The 15,535-nt window shown below is 37.2% G+C and overlaps 1 protein-coding gene across 1 annotated transcript; it reads right to left on the bottom strand.

Moving 5' to 3' along the window:
- Positions 1-656: 656 nt before the first annotated feature.
- Positions 657-15,084, bottom strand: fam161b (FAM161 centrosomal protein B). The gene is given in 10 exon segments (XM_052145817.1): positions 657-1,759; positions 2,139-2,313; positions 2,451-2,550; positions 5,321-5,488; positions 8,005-8,123; positions 8,542-8,873; positions 9,804-10,240; positions 11,405-11,620; positions 11,622-11,707; positions 15,067-15,084. Coding segments are annotated over 9 exon segments (1,647 nt in total). The 3' UTR covers positions 657-1,759; positions 2,139-2,142.
- Positions 15,085-15,535: the final 451 nt, after the last annotated feature.

Here is a 15,535-nt window from a genome sequence, read left to right as displayed (position 1 = left end):
TCGAGGTTGCAAGCGAGCCAAGCCGATACTAAATGTGACGACAAAACCCTGCAGATCACTGATTGGTCAGAAAAAATCATCACTACCACCATCATTGCTATAAGATAGATGGCAAGTTAACTTGCCCTCGTGCATCATCATTGAGCTATCACAGTGATGTCCTTGTCTGTGCTTTGGTGTATGATTTCCCAAATTCTCCTGTTTTTTAGCTGTATTTTTTCTTGCTGCCGTCAACCTCTTTTGAAACAAAGTTTGTCATCTTGCTGTGAAAAACAGGCACATGCCGAGAATCAAAAATACCATTTACTCATTGCTCCTTCATTGTGTTTGTGTCACATTTAAGATACAGCAGTAGAGGCGGCGCAACTATGATGATCAGCCTATAATGCCACCCGCGTTGAGGCTGCACTAAACTGCAGTGGAAAAGCAAGCTCATAAAAGTAAAGCTAATATATATATACACATATGTATATATATATATACACACATATATATACATATACATACAGTCATGTGAAAATGAAAGTACACCCTACTAGAATTCTATGGTTTTATGTATCAGGACATAATAAAAAAACATCTGGTCCTTAGCAGGTCTTAAAATGAGGTAACTACAACCTCAGATGAACAACAACACATGACATATTACACTGTGTCATGCTTTATTTAACAAGAATAAAGCCAAAATGGAGAAGCCATGTGTGAAAAATTAAGCACACCTTGTGATTCATTAGCTTGTTGAACCACTTTTTGCAGCAATAACTTCAAGTAATCATTTTCTGTATGATTTTATCAGTCTCTCACATCGTTGTGGAGGGATTTTGGCTCCCTCTTCTTTACAACATTGCTTCAGTTCATTGAGGTTTACGGGCATTTGTTTATGCACAGCTCTCTTATGGTCCCCCCACAGCATTGCAATCAGGTCTGGACATTGACTGGGCCATTGCAACACATTGATGCTTTTCTGTTTAAGCCATTCTGTTATAGATTTGCCGATCTTCCTCCTGTCTTGAATGTTTTCCACTTGTAAATAATCTTTCTTGCATTAAATTGTTTGGAAATGGCTGTTGGGCAGCAACAATTTCTTCTCTAAGATCATTGCTGATGTCTTTCCTTCTTGGCATTGTGTTAACACACACCTGAATGCTCCAGACCAGCAAATTCCTAAAACTTCAGCTTTTATAGAGGTGGTCACACTTGCTGATGATCAATTAATCAAGGGCATTTGATTAGCAGCACCTGGCTACTACTTAGCCTTTTAAGTTATATGGATATATATATACACATTGTAAATGTATATATATACATATATATATATATATATATATATATATATATATATATACATACAACTTTTAAGACATTTATTGCTGGAATACATGGAATTAGTACATTTTTACAAAAGCTAAAATGTCAATGTGTCAAATTCATATTTTTATAATGTACCAGGTTAAAAGGTCCCCTGTATAAATAACAGTATTAGCTAAGAGAGAATTTCTTTCATTGGGTAAGCGGTTTTGAGCAATAGTAATAGTGAACTAATCAACTGATCAAAATAAGTATAACACAACACACAATGTTTCAAACACTGAAATGATTTGAGGAACAGTCTGCCAGTGCTTTGATGTTCTTCCTTGCACATGTGGATTTTGGAATACAACAGCTCATCAAACATGTCTTTTGTCAGCACAACTCTTCCTCTTTGGTTTCCACATTCCCCTCTTTTTTCTCATCTTTCCTTACATATCTTCCCCACTTCCTAAAATGTAAATAATAGCATATTAGATCACCATGTATGCATATGACCACAACATCATAATATCTGTATGGTTACTTTAATGCCAATGACAATAAAGCCTTGCAATCACACATTTTGTTTTAAAAATATATAGATCATTCCATATGTAATAACCATGTTGCTCTATTTCCAGTAAGACTCTCTTGATTATTTTTGGTTTGAGATACTTCATCTCTTGTAACCCATAAAGTTCAGAGTGAAACTGTCATAATTACTTTACAGCACACTGATAAATCTTTGCACTGAACAGATTTATTCAACTCAGTGACACTCATAAACATAATACACACATACAATGCAAAAGTGGTAATCTGCGATTCTTCATTTAAATACCACCCACTTCATCAATCACTCTCATTGCTGTTATGCTCCTCATCTTCAGATTCATCAGCCACGCTTTTTGATCCATGGATGAGCTTATCAGTTTCTCCCTTTGATCTCACAAAATTTTCATCCAAACCTGCTTGTTCCAAAGTAGTCCTGTATCTGCGTTCTGCATTATTTTTGGCATTTTTCTGTAAATTAGAACACGAGTACTTGTTAAGAAGTTTAGTGCTCTGAAGCATTTGCATACAGTATGCAGATTTTGAATAATTAAACATTGAATTCTGAAATAAAAAATTAAAAACTGTTTAAACAGCTGGTAGTGTACCTGGGACACCTGCTCAAAGAGGTACGGACGGGCTGTCACTCGAGTTCTTATTTCTTTAAGTTCTTTTTGATAATATTTTACCCTCTCTAGATCAGCTTGCCTACATACACAAGAACTCACAGTTAGTCACTGCATGTGTGATAGCTTGTTCATTCATTAAAGGAATGTTTACAGTTCACAACTAATTAACCTATATGAACAGCTGTGACATGCTGTCAATTACCACAGTTCAGTCATGACAACTCTTGGAATATATTTAAAGGAATATTCTTGGTTTAATACAAATTAAGCTCAATCGACAGCTTTTCTGGCATAATCTTGAAATAATTTTGACTCATCCCTCTGTCACCGGTCCTACTTGACCCACCCCAAGTGAGATTCGATCCCCGGCATAGGAGTTGGATGCGCTAGCAAGGGGGCTATAAAGTCATCTAGCCTCAGTTGCTAGTGTGTCTCTTAATGCCAGGGGAGTGAGGTTTACACACTGCACAGCTATCACGTATCAGCTGGCTGCCATTAAACCTCCTATTCTTTAAAAAAATAAATATAAATGTGGTTTACATTGAGGCACTTACAATGGAACTGAATGGGGTGAATCTGCAAACATTACAATATTCCAAATACTTTAAAAGTATAGCCACAAAACGTAAACAATATGTGTGTTAACATGATTTTAGTGATGCAACTGCTAACCAACCTTTTCTGAGTAAAGTTTTATCCAATTTTACAACTTTGTTGACATGATGACATAATGGTGTAAAACAAGCAAACATGCATTTCTGGTAAAACGCATAAAATAAAAAAAATATATATAAAATGTTGAGTTCCGCGATTCTACCTTTAAACCCTTAAAAATTGGTTCCATTAACTTCTGTTGTAAGTGCCTCACTGTAACCTAAAATTTGTATCTTTTTTAACTTCCTGAGACCCCTGTGTGCATTTTCCATTCCATTTTTCATTTGTAACTAGTAGTCCCTGAGAAACATGGAAGAAAAAAAACTTTTTTTTTTCTAAAAGTTTTCCTAAAAATGTATGTCCACATATGTGGACAGTGGGACTTAGATGTGACATTTTAAATAATACCAAGCTATAGAAAGTCATAATTTTGTAATAAAATTGTTTATGATGTTTCCAGAAGTGTTGGTTATTTGTGTTTTTGAGACATTACAGACATAACATCAGAAATTAGCATACATAATTCTGATTCAAAGTAACGGCCAGCATCATCCAATCACTGCCAACCATGTTAAAATAAAATTGTGCATACAAAATACCGAATCTATGTACTGATTATCATTGTCTCATGTCTGCCAACAATTTTGAGAGGTCCAAACATCATCTACTGCAAGAAACTGAACTTTAAATAGGAAGTTTGAATTGAGTGCTCTTAGCTGCGTAGAGAGCTACAGAATGCTCCCTTGCTCCCTATTTAGTGAATGACAATCTCCAGTGTGCTGTCTGTCTGCCCTGGGCTCAGAACAGATTGAAATGCACCTTGTTTTTAACTCAATATAAAGCCTCTGAAAGCAAACTTTTCCAGTTTTTGGATGCATCTATTAATTCTCAATATGATAATACACAGGGAATATAAGATATTTTAACCGAAACGGAGCACACAGTCCACAAATGCGGTCATTGTGTTTAACACTGTGCCGATTAGCGATAAATCGATCAAATGATAAAAATGGCACATCAGATGAAACTACAGACTCAAACAGGTGTCAATGCAAAAACGTAATTAGGTGTCTTACCAGATAGTTTTGCTGGCGTTTCAACCAAACACAATCTCCTCTGTTGTTTTGCCACATGTCTCCTGAACTGAGATCAGCTGGATTAAATTAAATTAAATTATGCGTTGCGTATGGCAATGCCAAAATACAACGTCCAAGCATGTGGACACGGGGTTGCATGTGGTAAAATTAAATAATTTATTGTGGTAATCAACATTATGCCACAAATGCTGTTGATTGAACTTAACTGGTATTGAACACGGGTTATGTTATAATTGATGTGAAAAGTTTGTAGGTTTGGTCTTGATGGACTAGATCTGCTTACGCTGCTGCTGGAGAGCAAGTAAGAAGAATCGTAACTGGCAAAACATACACAGCCATGCTGCTGCTGCACAACTAGACAAACATAAAATACATTTGAAGCAGCTTTAGAAGTTTGGTGCTAGGTAGGAGAATGTTTTAAGAGGGAAAATCTCGTAGCGCGCTGTAATGAAATCAGCTTACCTTTAAACAACTGAGGCAATTTAAATGTGAGACAAAGAGAGAGTATGCAAATATGCAAGTTCATTGGCTAACGGATGTCAAAGGACCTCTCAGCTTGGAACATAGTATATGCAAGCCAATTGTCTAACAGAGGAACTAACAGCTTGCACCATGTAGTGTTTCATGACTGAACTTAGAATCATAAAATAATTTTGACTTGTGAATAGTTGTGGATAGTTATGTCATGTCCTTTTCATTTATCCTAGCATGTATACTTCAAAAGTTACCAGGTCTACTGGCTTTACATTGTCATGACAGAGTTGGAAATTTGGATAGTAACTTTGGACATGCAAGACTGTTTATTGATTCTATCACACTAATCTTACATATAAAGTTTGTCTTGTGGCTATACTTTTAAAACGTTGTCAATAATTTTTATGTTTATTCCTGTGTATTGCCTTGCCCCAAGGATTTCCATAGTGAGCATAATAGTGTGAACACATTTTTTGTTTGTTTTTAAAAAACTAAGGGACTGCTGTGGTACTCGACAGCATGTCACAGATGTTGTTGATACAGCTTAGCTGGAATGAAACCTGGAACATTCCCTTAAAGTCTGCAGATCAATAAACAAATGGTCATTCTTCTTAAAGTTGTCACCGGTGCTGTTTGAGTTTCTCCTGGTAGACCTCTTTCAGACTCTTATGGGGGTCCATTGCCTTGGCTCGCATTGCTACTGCCCTGCTCATAGCTTGAGATTTAATTATGTGTTGTCTCATCCACTCAGTATTTTCCTGCTCCTTGAGGTCCTTTAGCTCTAGAGATCTTCTACATGACAGGCAGATAAAAAAAAATTGTGTTGTGAGTAAATGCGTAAATCACGATAAAGAAAAATTAAAGCATTATACTTCTTTAATGAATCGCCTGCGTTAATGCGTTAAATCTGACAGCTCTAATTTGAATTGATGCATGTGTGATGGGACACAAAGACAATGATATGGTTCATATAATGTGTTTGATATAATGGCAAGTGATTTTCTAGAACCAAATGAGCAATTTAGCATGATTACTCAAGGATAAGGTATTGGAGTGATGGCTGCTGGAAATGGGGTCTGTCTAGAATTGATCAAAAATGACTTTTTCAAATAGTGATGGTGCTGTTTTTTAAATCAGTAATGTCCTGACTATACTTTGTGATCAGTTGAATGCCACTTTGGTGAATTAAAGTGCAAATTCCCTTCCAAAACAGCAAAATCTGTACATTATTCCAAACTTTTGGCCACCTGTGTAATTATAGTATAGTTTGAACTGTTCATGAGATGGATAGCCTGAGGGAAAAAAACTGTTCTTGTGCCTGACAGTTCTGGTGCTCAGTGCTCTGTAGCGTCGACCAGAAGGCAACAGTTCAGAAAGTTAGTGGACTTTGTGAGTGGGGTCCAGAGTAATTTTACCAGCCCTTGTCCTAACTTTGGAAGTGTATAGTTCTTGAAGGGAGGGTAGGGGCCAACAATAATCCGTTCAGCAGTCCGAACTGTCCTTTGTAGTCTTCTGATGTCCAATTTCATTGCTGAACCAAACCAGACAGTTATTGAAGTGCAGAGGACAGACTCATGGACTGTTGCTGAGTAGAACTGGATTAGCAGCACCTATGGCAGATTGAACTTCCTCAACTGGTGAAGGAAGTACAAACTCTGCTGGGCATTTGTGGGTCTCTCACTACAGGTCCTGTGAGATGGTAGTGCCCAGGATCCTGAATGACTCCACTGCTGCTTAGAATGGTGAGCAGGGTCAATGTTGGGGTGTCCACAATCATCTGCAAACTTCAGGAGCTTGACAGAGGGGTCCTTGACAGTGCAGTCGTTGGTATAGAGTAGTGAGGAGAGCACACATTCCTGAGGGGCCCAGTGCTGATCGTACATGTGCTGGAAGTAAATTTCTCCAGTCTCACAAACTGTTGCCTGTCCGTCAGAAAGCTGGTGTTCCACTGACAGATAGACGTGGGAACAGAAAGCTGGGTTAATTTATTCCATAGGAGAGCTGGGATGATGGTGTTGAAAGCCAAAATGAAGTCCACAAAAAGGATCCTTGCATATGTCCCTGGTCTGTCCAGATGTTTTGACTACATCATCCACAGACCTGTTTGCTCTATAGGCCAATTGAATGGGATCTAGAAAGGGTCCAGTGATGTCCTTCAGGTGGGCCAACACAAGTGTCTCAAATGACCACAGATGTCAGAGCAACAGGCTTGTAGTCATTAAGTCCTTTGATATTGGGTTTCTTTGGGACAGGGATGATAGTGGAGCATTTGAAGCAGCAATGTGTTTTTGGCCTGATTATACAAAATTTTATCCCCGCTTCTCTAAGCATCCTCTTTGGCATGAAAAAGATGTCTAAGTTTTCCTGTAAACCATGGTTTGCCATTGTTAAATGTTAAATAAGTCCTAGTAGGAATGCACATCTACTCACAGAAACTGATATATGATGTCACAGTATCTGTGAGCTCGTCCAGATTGGTTTTTGGCTTCAAAAACACTCCAATCAGAGCAGTCAAAGCAGGCTTTTAGTTCCAGCTCTGCTTCATTGGTCCATCTTTTTATTAATGTAAAAACAAGTTCCTCCGCCTCTCATTTTCCCCATTAACTCTACAATGCGATCCGCTCTGAACAGCTGAAAGCCCGGCAGGTGTAATTTGCTCTCTGGAATGGCTTCGCCGGGTTTCTGTGAAGCACAAGGAGTCTCATAGTGTGCTAAAACAACTTTGACTAAATTGTCCAGCAAAATGTCAGAATAGTCAAAAAAATGGGAAAAGATTATCTGGCATGTGCTGTCGAATGTTTAGCAGTTCCTCCCTGGTAAAACTGTTGGAAAAAATTATTAACATGGGACAAACAATCAAAAACACCAAAATAATTGGAGAGCTCCACACGAGGCGGCCATCTGCGGCGTCATTATAGTACTATATGAATACAAGTGAGAATGGCATTTGAGAACAACGGCGGAGGGGAAGATTTTGAGCAAATATCGACTTAAGTTGACTTAAATTTGACTTTTCTTCATACAAATCTACAAAGCTATCCTATGTCTTCAGAACACTTGGAGTATCGCAAGCTTTTTTGATATTTTTGGAGCTTGACAGCCCATGTCTGCATTATGGAAAAAAGCACTCTGGACATTCTGCAATATTTATTTTCTGTCTTTAAAGGAAAAAATTAAATTCATAAGGCTTTGAAATGAATATGAGTGTGAATACACGATGACAAATTGTTCATGTTTTTTATTTATTCATTTGAACTTTTTGGTCACTAGTCATTCTTTTATGCTTTTAGATGCAGCTCCAAACTTACCTTACAGCCATAGATCTTTTCCTGGCAGCATCTGTTATATAGGTTGGAAGAGTATCCAGAGACAGTGATGTCAAGCCTCCAAATGAACTGCTCCTCTTTAAACTTGTTGTGTCTGATTTCTGTTAATCAAAGAAAAAAAATAATTTTAAAAAAGGAAGGTTTGCAGAATGTCCTTGCTGTTTTTCTTAATACAATAAAAGTGAATGGTGACTACAACTATCAAGCAAGATTTTCAGTGATGACAACTTTCGGCTTGTTCCTCACAAGAAACAATCAAATGGCAACAGAAGACTTGGAATATAGTGTGTGATTTAGTGATTCTCTTTTGTACTTTGGGAGCTTGACAGCCCATGTCAACATCCACAATAACTTTATGGAATAGAGCAGCTTGGACAATCAGCAAAACTTCTCCTATAAATATGCATATTTCTGGAGCTGACATTGGGTGAACTATTCCTTTAAAGTAATTACAAACTTCAAAGAAATTTCATCAAACCTCTAAACAAGTAATCAAAGCTACACATGAAAATAACCAACCAGTGAGTTTTCTGGGCTCCTGTGGCGTGGCTGTAATGCTGATGTGCGCAGCTGAAATGGCTTACAGTGAGTGACATCTCTCCTATGTGCTTTCTCCATTGCCTTTTGTTGAAAGGCCTGGTACAGCTTATCAAAGTCAGGTACTGCAGTGTTAGTCTTCGGTCTGAAGGATGGATTCTGCTCCAAGTAACTCAGCATCTTGCTTTTGGTCTTTTGAGCAATGCGGGACTGGCTATCTGCACTGAGTTCCTGCCTTAGAATGGGAGCTGAGGAAGCTTTCAGAGTCTCCTGAGCTCTCTTCTGAATACGAATCTTCCGTTGCAGCTCCTGTTCTGAACCAGCATCACAAGAGAAAAAATTACATTGTGAATCAGCCACCATGTGCTAACATAAATGTTTAGTTTACCCAAAAATGAAAAATCATTAATTGTTCAAAAACCCTTCCTGTTGTTCCAAACCCATGTGACTTTCTTTCTACTGTAAAACACAAAACGAGAGATTTAGCAGAAAGCCCCGGGTGCTTTTGTCCATACAGTGAAAGAGATGTGCTCCAATAAAAAAAGCCTAAAAGCACCATAGTTCATATGACTCTTGCAGTATATTCCAAGTCTTCTGAAGTCAAACAATAGCATTGTGTGAGGAACTGACCCAAAAGTTATTCGCTGAAAATCTTTCCCTTTGCCATAGCTCTCAAATGTATTTTTAAGCATGTGTATACTCAAACTGCCATAATGCCATTACAAGACATGCAAGAACCAATGCAATGTGGTGTTATTGACGTCAAACCTGGCGCAATAGGTCTTTTTACACCATACTTGAATATGAATGCAATTTGAGAGTTGCTCAAGAGGGGAATATCTTCAGCGAATAACAACTTACATTTTTATCTTATGACTTCAGAAGACTTGGAATATAGAACATGAGTCATATGGACTGCTTTAATAATACTTTTGCATGTATTTTGCATTTTGTACTTTTTTTGCAGCTTAACAATCTGAATCCCCATCTGCTTTCATTGTATGGAAAATTGGAGTGTAGACATGCTAAACGTCTGCTAAACATCTCCTTTTTTGTTCCATGGATGAAAGAAAGTCATACAGGTTTGGAATCACATGAGGGTTAGTAAATAATGAAAGAATTTTTTATTTTTGATGCAAACTATTCCTTTAAATATGATTTATCATCAGTTAATCCATTTCATATTATTACATATTCTTTGTGAGTACAACATGCAAATTCTCTATTTTTTAAATACATGGCACCTTTCAACTGTTCAGAGAACCTGGGGTCTGACACTGCTTGCGGTATAGGTTTCCTCACAATAACAGGTTTTGTTTTTTCACTTTGATTGGAAGAGGCCATCTCCTTCAGCCTCTCTCGCTTTTTCTCCTCCCTCTTGTGGAACCTGAAGGGCTTCTGCATGGTCAAGAGGAAATCTTTCCTCTGCTCGCGACCTTCTTTCCTCAAGCGTTCTTGTTCACGGATGAGGTCATCATAAAGAGGTTCTGAGATGTGCTCAGGGATGGGGATGACGCAGAACTGTTTCTGACACTCCGTCAGGTCTGCCTCCTCTTTGGCTGCCTTCGTTTCTTGTGGTAGAGGCTTCTTCTGCTTCTCTCTCACCATTCCCTTAGAACTGGTTACAATACTTGAAGACTTGATCCCATTTGAGGTAAAATTCTGAAGAATCAACTTCGAGCTGAGGATAAGAATGGAGAATGACTACTTTGGCCCCTTCAAGGCATAGCTCACCCAAAAATTTAAATTCTCTCATCATTTACTCCCCATCATGCCATCCTAGATGTGTATGACTTTATTTCGTCTGCAGAACACAAACGAAGAATTTTTAGAAGAATATCTCAGTTCTGTATGTCCATACAATAAAGTGAATGTGACCAAAACTTTGAAGATCCAAAAAGCATATAAATGCAGCATAAAAGTAATAAATCCAGTGGTTTAATCCATGTCTTCAGAAGAGATATGATAAGTGTGGGTGAGAAACAGATAAACAATATTTAATTTATTTTTATACTATAAATCTCCACTTTCAAACAGCCCTCCTAAAGGCTCTTTTCTCCTAAGAGTTTTTCTTAATTTGTTTTTGAATTCTTCATGCATATCGCCACCTACTGGGCAGGGAGGAAAATGTATAGCAAAAAAGGATGCTTTTTGGACCTTCAAAGTTCTGGCCACGGTTCACTTTGTATGGACCTACAGAGCTGAGATATTCTTCTAAAAACAATTAGTTTGTGTTAAGAAGAAAGAAAGTCATATGGGATGAAAAGAGGGTGATTAAATAAGACAATTTTCATTTGTGGGTGAAATTTCCTTTTAATATTGATCCAAACACACATGCTGTTATTTTTCCATGGATCACAAAAGTTGACATTTTTAAAGAATTGTTTTGCAGCTCTTGTCAAGTTCATAGTGACTGTCAAGATCCAAAAATTAGAGAAAAATGCCATATCCCATGTATCATGCGCTATATCTGAAGGCTTCTGAAGCCAATAGGTTTGTGCGAGGAACAAGCCGAAATGTATGTCATTAGTAACTGAGTTGACTGTGTCTAGCCTGCATTGAGGGTGATTATCAGTGAATAGTTACTTAAATTTTGGTATGTTTCTCACACAAACCTATTGTATGGCTTCAAAAGACTTGGAATATAGCACACAAATTGTATGGACTACTTTGTTGGAATTTATGGAACTTGTTTTATGGCAAGAGCTGAGTAACAATTCTTCAAAAAGCTCTACTTTGTGTTTTATTACATCATTATAGTGTAAGTTTGGTTTCTACAGGCTTATTTAAGTACAAGAAAAAGTAAGTAAACTAGTACTTTTTCCACATCTAAGACTGGAAATACCTTCGATGTTTCTCAGCGTCTCGGCCAGGATGGTTACTGATGCACTCCTGTAGTAAGTTGGTTTTTAGTATCCATTCAGTGCTTGTGGAGAGCAGCGAGTTCTGCAGAACCCTCTTCTCCAAGCCCATCTGGTGCTGAAGCTCTAAATTCTCCAGCTGCTGCTTGTTTGTGGTCTTTAGAGCCTCCAAATGCATCTCGAGAGATGGATCAGTCTTTTATTTCCTCAGAAAAGGACAAATGGCTTTTGGAAACTTCCACACTGCCTCCCTCTAAAGATTTGGTGAAATCTAAAGTGGGAGAGATCTGTAGAAAGAATATTTATTTAGTATGAATGTTGGATTGATTGACTGACTGAATAAACTCTTATAGAAACCCTTACTGTTGTTATGTGGATTGTTGTGTTTTTTTCTTCCATGTATACTTTCAATTAATATAAAGTCTTAAGATTGCATGATTGACAATGATATAAGAATTAAGAATTAAGGGGGAAAACATTATAAATGGAACTTCCAATATCAATACAGTAGCCTTATGAATTGAATAGCCTTAAATAAAGAATAGTTGCCAAATGAAGAGTTTGTGACCCATGATAAATGAACCTAAATAACATATTGAAAGCCAGATATTCTTTACCAACGTATCAAATTACACAGGAAGAAAAGTACGCTCACTGACAGAAGATGTTTAAATGCAGGTAGCGAATATAAAGTGCATGGTGGGCAATAGTAAGACGTCTTGGATTTGGAATGACACAAGAAATGCTGTTAGATACACAGACACATGCTTGAACAAACAGAAAAGCCGTCTATGCATATCTGACGCACTGTATGTTTGGAGGCGTGCAATCTCGTGGAACTGGCGTATGTAAAGGGTTCTCATTCTTTCTTTGTTTAAGTCTTCTGATCTTTTTTTGCAAGAATTGTATCGTCTATGAGAATGCTGCAAATGACCTCAGACCATCAGAGGTGCTTTGAGTTCAGTTCATTTTATTTCCACAGAGCAGGTCATTGTGACCACAATTCTGCAGGTCACTTTATATACAGCCTATACAGCTGTGATTATGATTAAATCATCAAATAATACAAAAACATGTTCACATCGAACCATGATTTCATTTCAGTGATTATTATCATTATAATTATTATGTTCCATCCATCCATCCATCGTCAACCGCTTATCCTGTGTACAGGGTCGCGGGGGGCTGGAGCCTATCCCAGCTAACATTGGGCAAAAGGCGGGGGACACCCTGGACCGGTCGCCAGTCCATCGCAGGGCCACACATAGACAGACATACACTCACACTCACCTCCACATCCACATCCACATCTAGGGCAATTTTTTTGGTAATTATTATGTTTACATATATAATTGTTTTTAGATGTTAATATTTATCAGTAATTTTCCGCCTGTTGTCATAGACGGATACTTGCGTGACAGTAAATGGAAAGGTGGTTAAATATGTTTTTTGACCACTTTGTTATTTTAATTGATTTTTTATTTAGTTTGAAGTGCAATTTGAATTTAAAAATGTCTTTGGTTTAAGTTTTTCATTTTTTTAAATATATGAATTTAATTTTCAAAACAAAATCACTAAAGCAAGAATATTCACCGATCCCTCAGCCGGCGGGTTGACGATGTATTTGGATATTGTGATTTATTTATTTTTTTAATTATAAAAAATATCATGAACATATTTCTTGCGTATCGCCCAGCCCTAGGAGGGAACAAAATGTAATTTATTCACACACATTCAAAGTCATTACCCTTACGAAGCAGCTTAACTGGTCTTGATATGAAAGCTAAAAAAACTTCAACATAAAACCCACAACAACCCACAATAAGTGATGTATTTGCCCGGAAAAATAAATACCCGACTGGTAGCCCATGATAGAGAGAATGCACGGATGAAGTAGGTTCACTGCTAAAGAGATGTTGCCCTTCACAACTGTTGTAAAGCCATCTTTCAAAAAGTTTAACAACACACATCTTAATTGCACTTAATATTTTTTCCAGTTTAATTTGAAATTTTAGTCCAAAAAATTAAAAAAATGCAAAGTTTGAAATCAATCTGCCTTGCATTATTGTGTAGGCTATTGCTTAACGAAAATTACCCCATAGTGACACTTAGTGTCCAACCAGAGGTAACATCAGTGTTAGTCGGTTTGAATGTGAACACCGCGCCGGTGTGAAAATTATGATACCCTGGAAAGTCTAGAAGTCACTGCTTGATTTGTCATGTTAAATAACCCCTGACAAAAATGTAAAAGAATATTCCGGGTTCAAAACAAATTAAGCTCAATCATCAGCATGTGTGGCACTATGTTGATTACCACAAAAAGTAATTTTGACTCGCCCCTTCTTTTCTTAAAAAAAAGAAAAAAGAAAACATCAGTTACAGTGAGGCATTTAAAATGGAAGTGAATTTTACTATTTTTCATCCATTCTTCCATTAAAACTTATTTGAGCTGTAAAGTTGTTCAAATCGTAATTTTTACAGTCGTTTTAGGGTTTTAGTGTTTATTGCTACATTGTCATGGCAACAAAGTTGTAAAATTGCATATAACTTTCACAGAAAAGTTTAGAAAGCAATTTTAGCACACTAAAATCATGTCAACTTCATATAGCTTACAAATTGTGGCAATACTTTTGAAAGAGAGTATTTCAACATATACAAATTGGCCCTGTTCACTTCCACTGTAAGTAAATTATTATTTTTTTATTTTTTTAAATGGGAGGGACGAGTCGAAATATTTTTTTGTGGTAATCAACATTATGTCATAAATGCTGTCGATTGAGTTTAACATGTATTGAACCCGGAACATTCCTTTAGCATGATAGAAATCTTTCTCATGTAGGCTACAACATTTATATTATGTTTGGTTCTTATAGTATATACTTTCCCATACAAAAATCTGATATATGGCAATATATGTGAAAAATATGTTCATAAATGATTTTCACTGATTTAAAAATTCACATACCTGTGTATGCATGGAACATATCTTTCAAAATACTACAAAAATGGGAGTTTTCATTCATGTAAATAAATATATTTTCCCATATAGCCTACTAGTGGAATTTGTATATGTACACATGTGCTCAAATAGACTATATGAACTATTATATACGTTCACATATGGCCATATATCAGGTTTCTGTATAATATGTGTTTTACACTTTTGTAAGACAACATGTTTTGTATATCAAAATATTGGGAAATTTTATTTAGCAATTAAGACCATTAAATTGCTTTGATTGTAGATAAAACTTCGCAGAGCGTAACATTTTATTTGATCGAAATATTGACAGCCTGTTCTTCCTAATTTGTATAAGGAAAGGGAGCGCTGTAAATGTTGTTACCATGGCAACTCTAAACGCTCACATTCAACGCGCTATTATTTTTGGACACCGTCGCCGAAAGCGATTCGGAATCAATAGAAAGAAATATAAACTAAACATGCAAAAATTACTGTATTTACAAAACACTGACTCTATATATATATATATATGAGAGAGAGAGAGAGAGAGAGAGAGAGAGAGAGAGAGAGATATTTATGTGTGTGTGTACGCAATATTTTTGCTGGAAACATTAGACACTCTTTTCCTGCTCAACGTGAACTCTATTCAATAACGTTCTCCACCGTAATTGCATTTTTTCTCACCAGTGTCATCTGATCCATGGCGTGATTAGACCAGCTATGAGGACATCATTTAAACACTTATCCGTTAACTGTGAGCGATCAGGACACCCTCCATTTCCTCGGAATTGAATGATCTCTACGCTGATTGCAATCTCCACCCACCAGCGCCTGAGCACACACCGATAGTACGATGGTGCCTCAGTTTGTTCCTGAGAGGCAGCAGATACCCTAACCCCGCCCCCACCCTCTATTCCTAACCATTGGATCCTGGAAGGAACAACAAGATGAGAGTCTCTCATCGCGACTGTCAACAGTACGTTTAATCTCCAGGGACAAAATAGCATATTATTTGTAGAGCATATAGCAGACCTATTAAGCAGCAAGACGCTGATAAATATTTCCTGTACTATCCTGGAAATAAATGAAACGCAAATGCACTTCGTTTTGCCTCCGAGGCGGTGTATGGCGCTAGAGATTACACTGCTGCAAC

The sequence above is a fragment of the Xyrauchen texanus genome, chromosome 16 (genome assembly GCF_025860055.1).
Source record: "Xyrauchen texanus isolate HMW12.3.18 chromosome 16, RBS_HiC_50CHRs, whole genome shotgun sequence".
In the NCBI taxonomy this organism is placed as follows: domain Eukaryota; kingdom Metazoa; phylum Chordata; class Actinopteri; order Cypriniformes; family Catostomidae; genus Xyrauchen; species Xyrauchen texanus.
The sequence above is the reverse complement of the archived record's forward strand: the minus strand, read 5'-3'. Positions and strand labels throughout refer to the sequence as shown.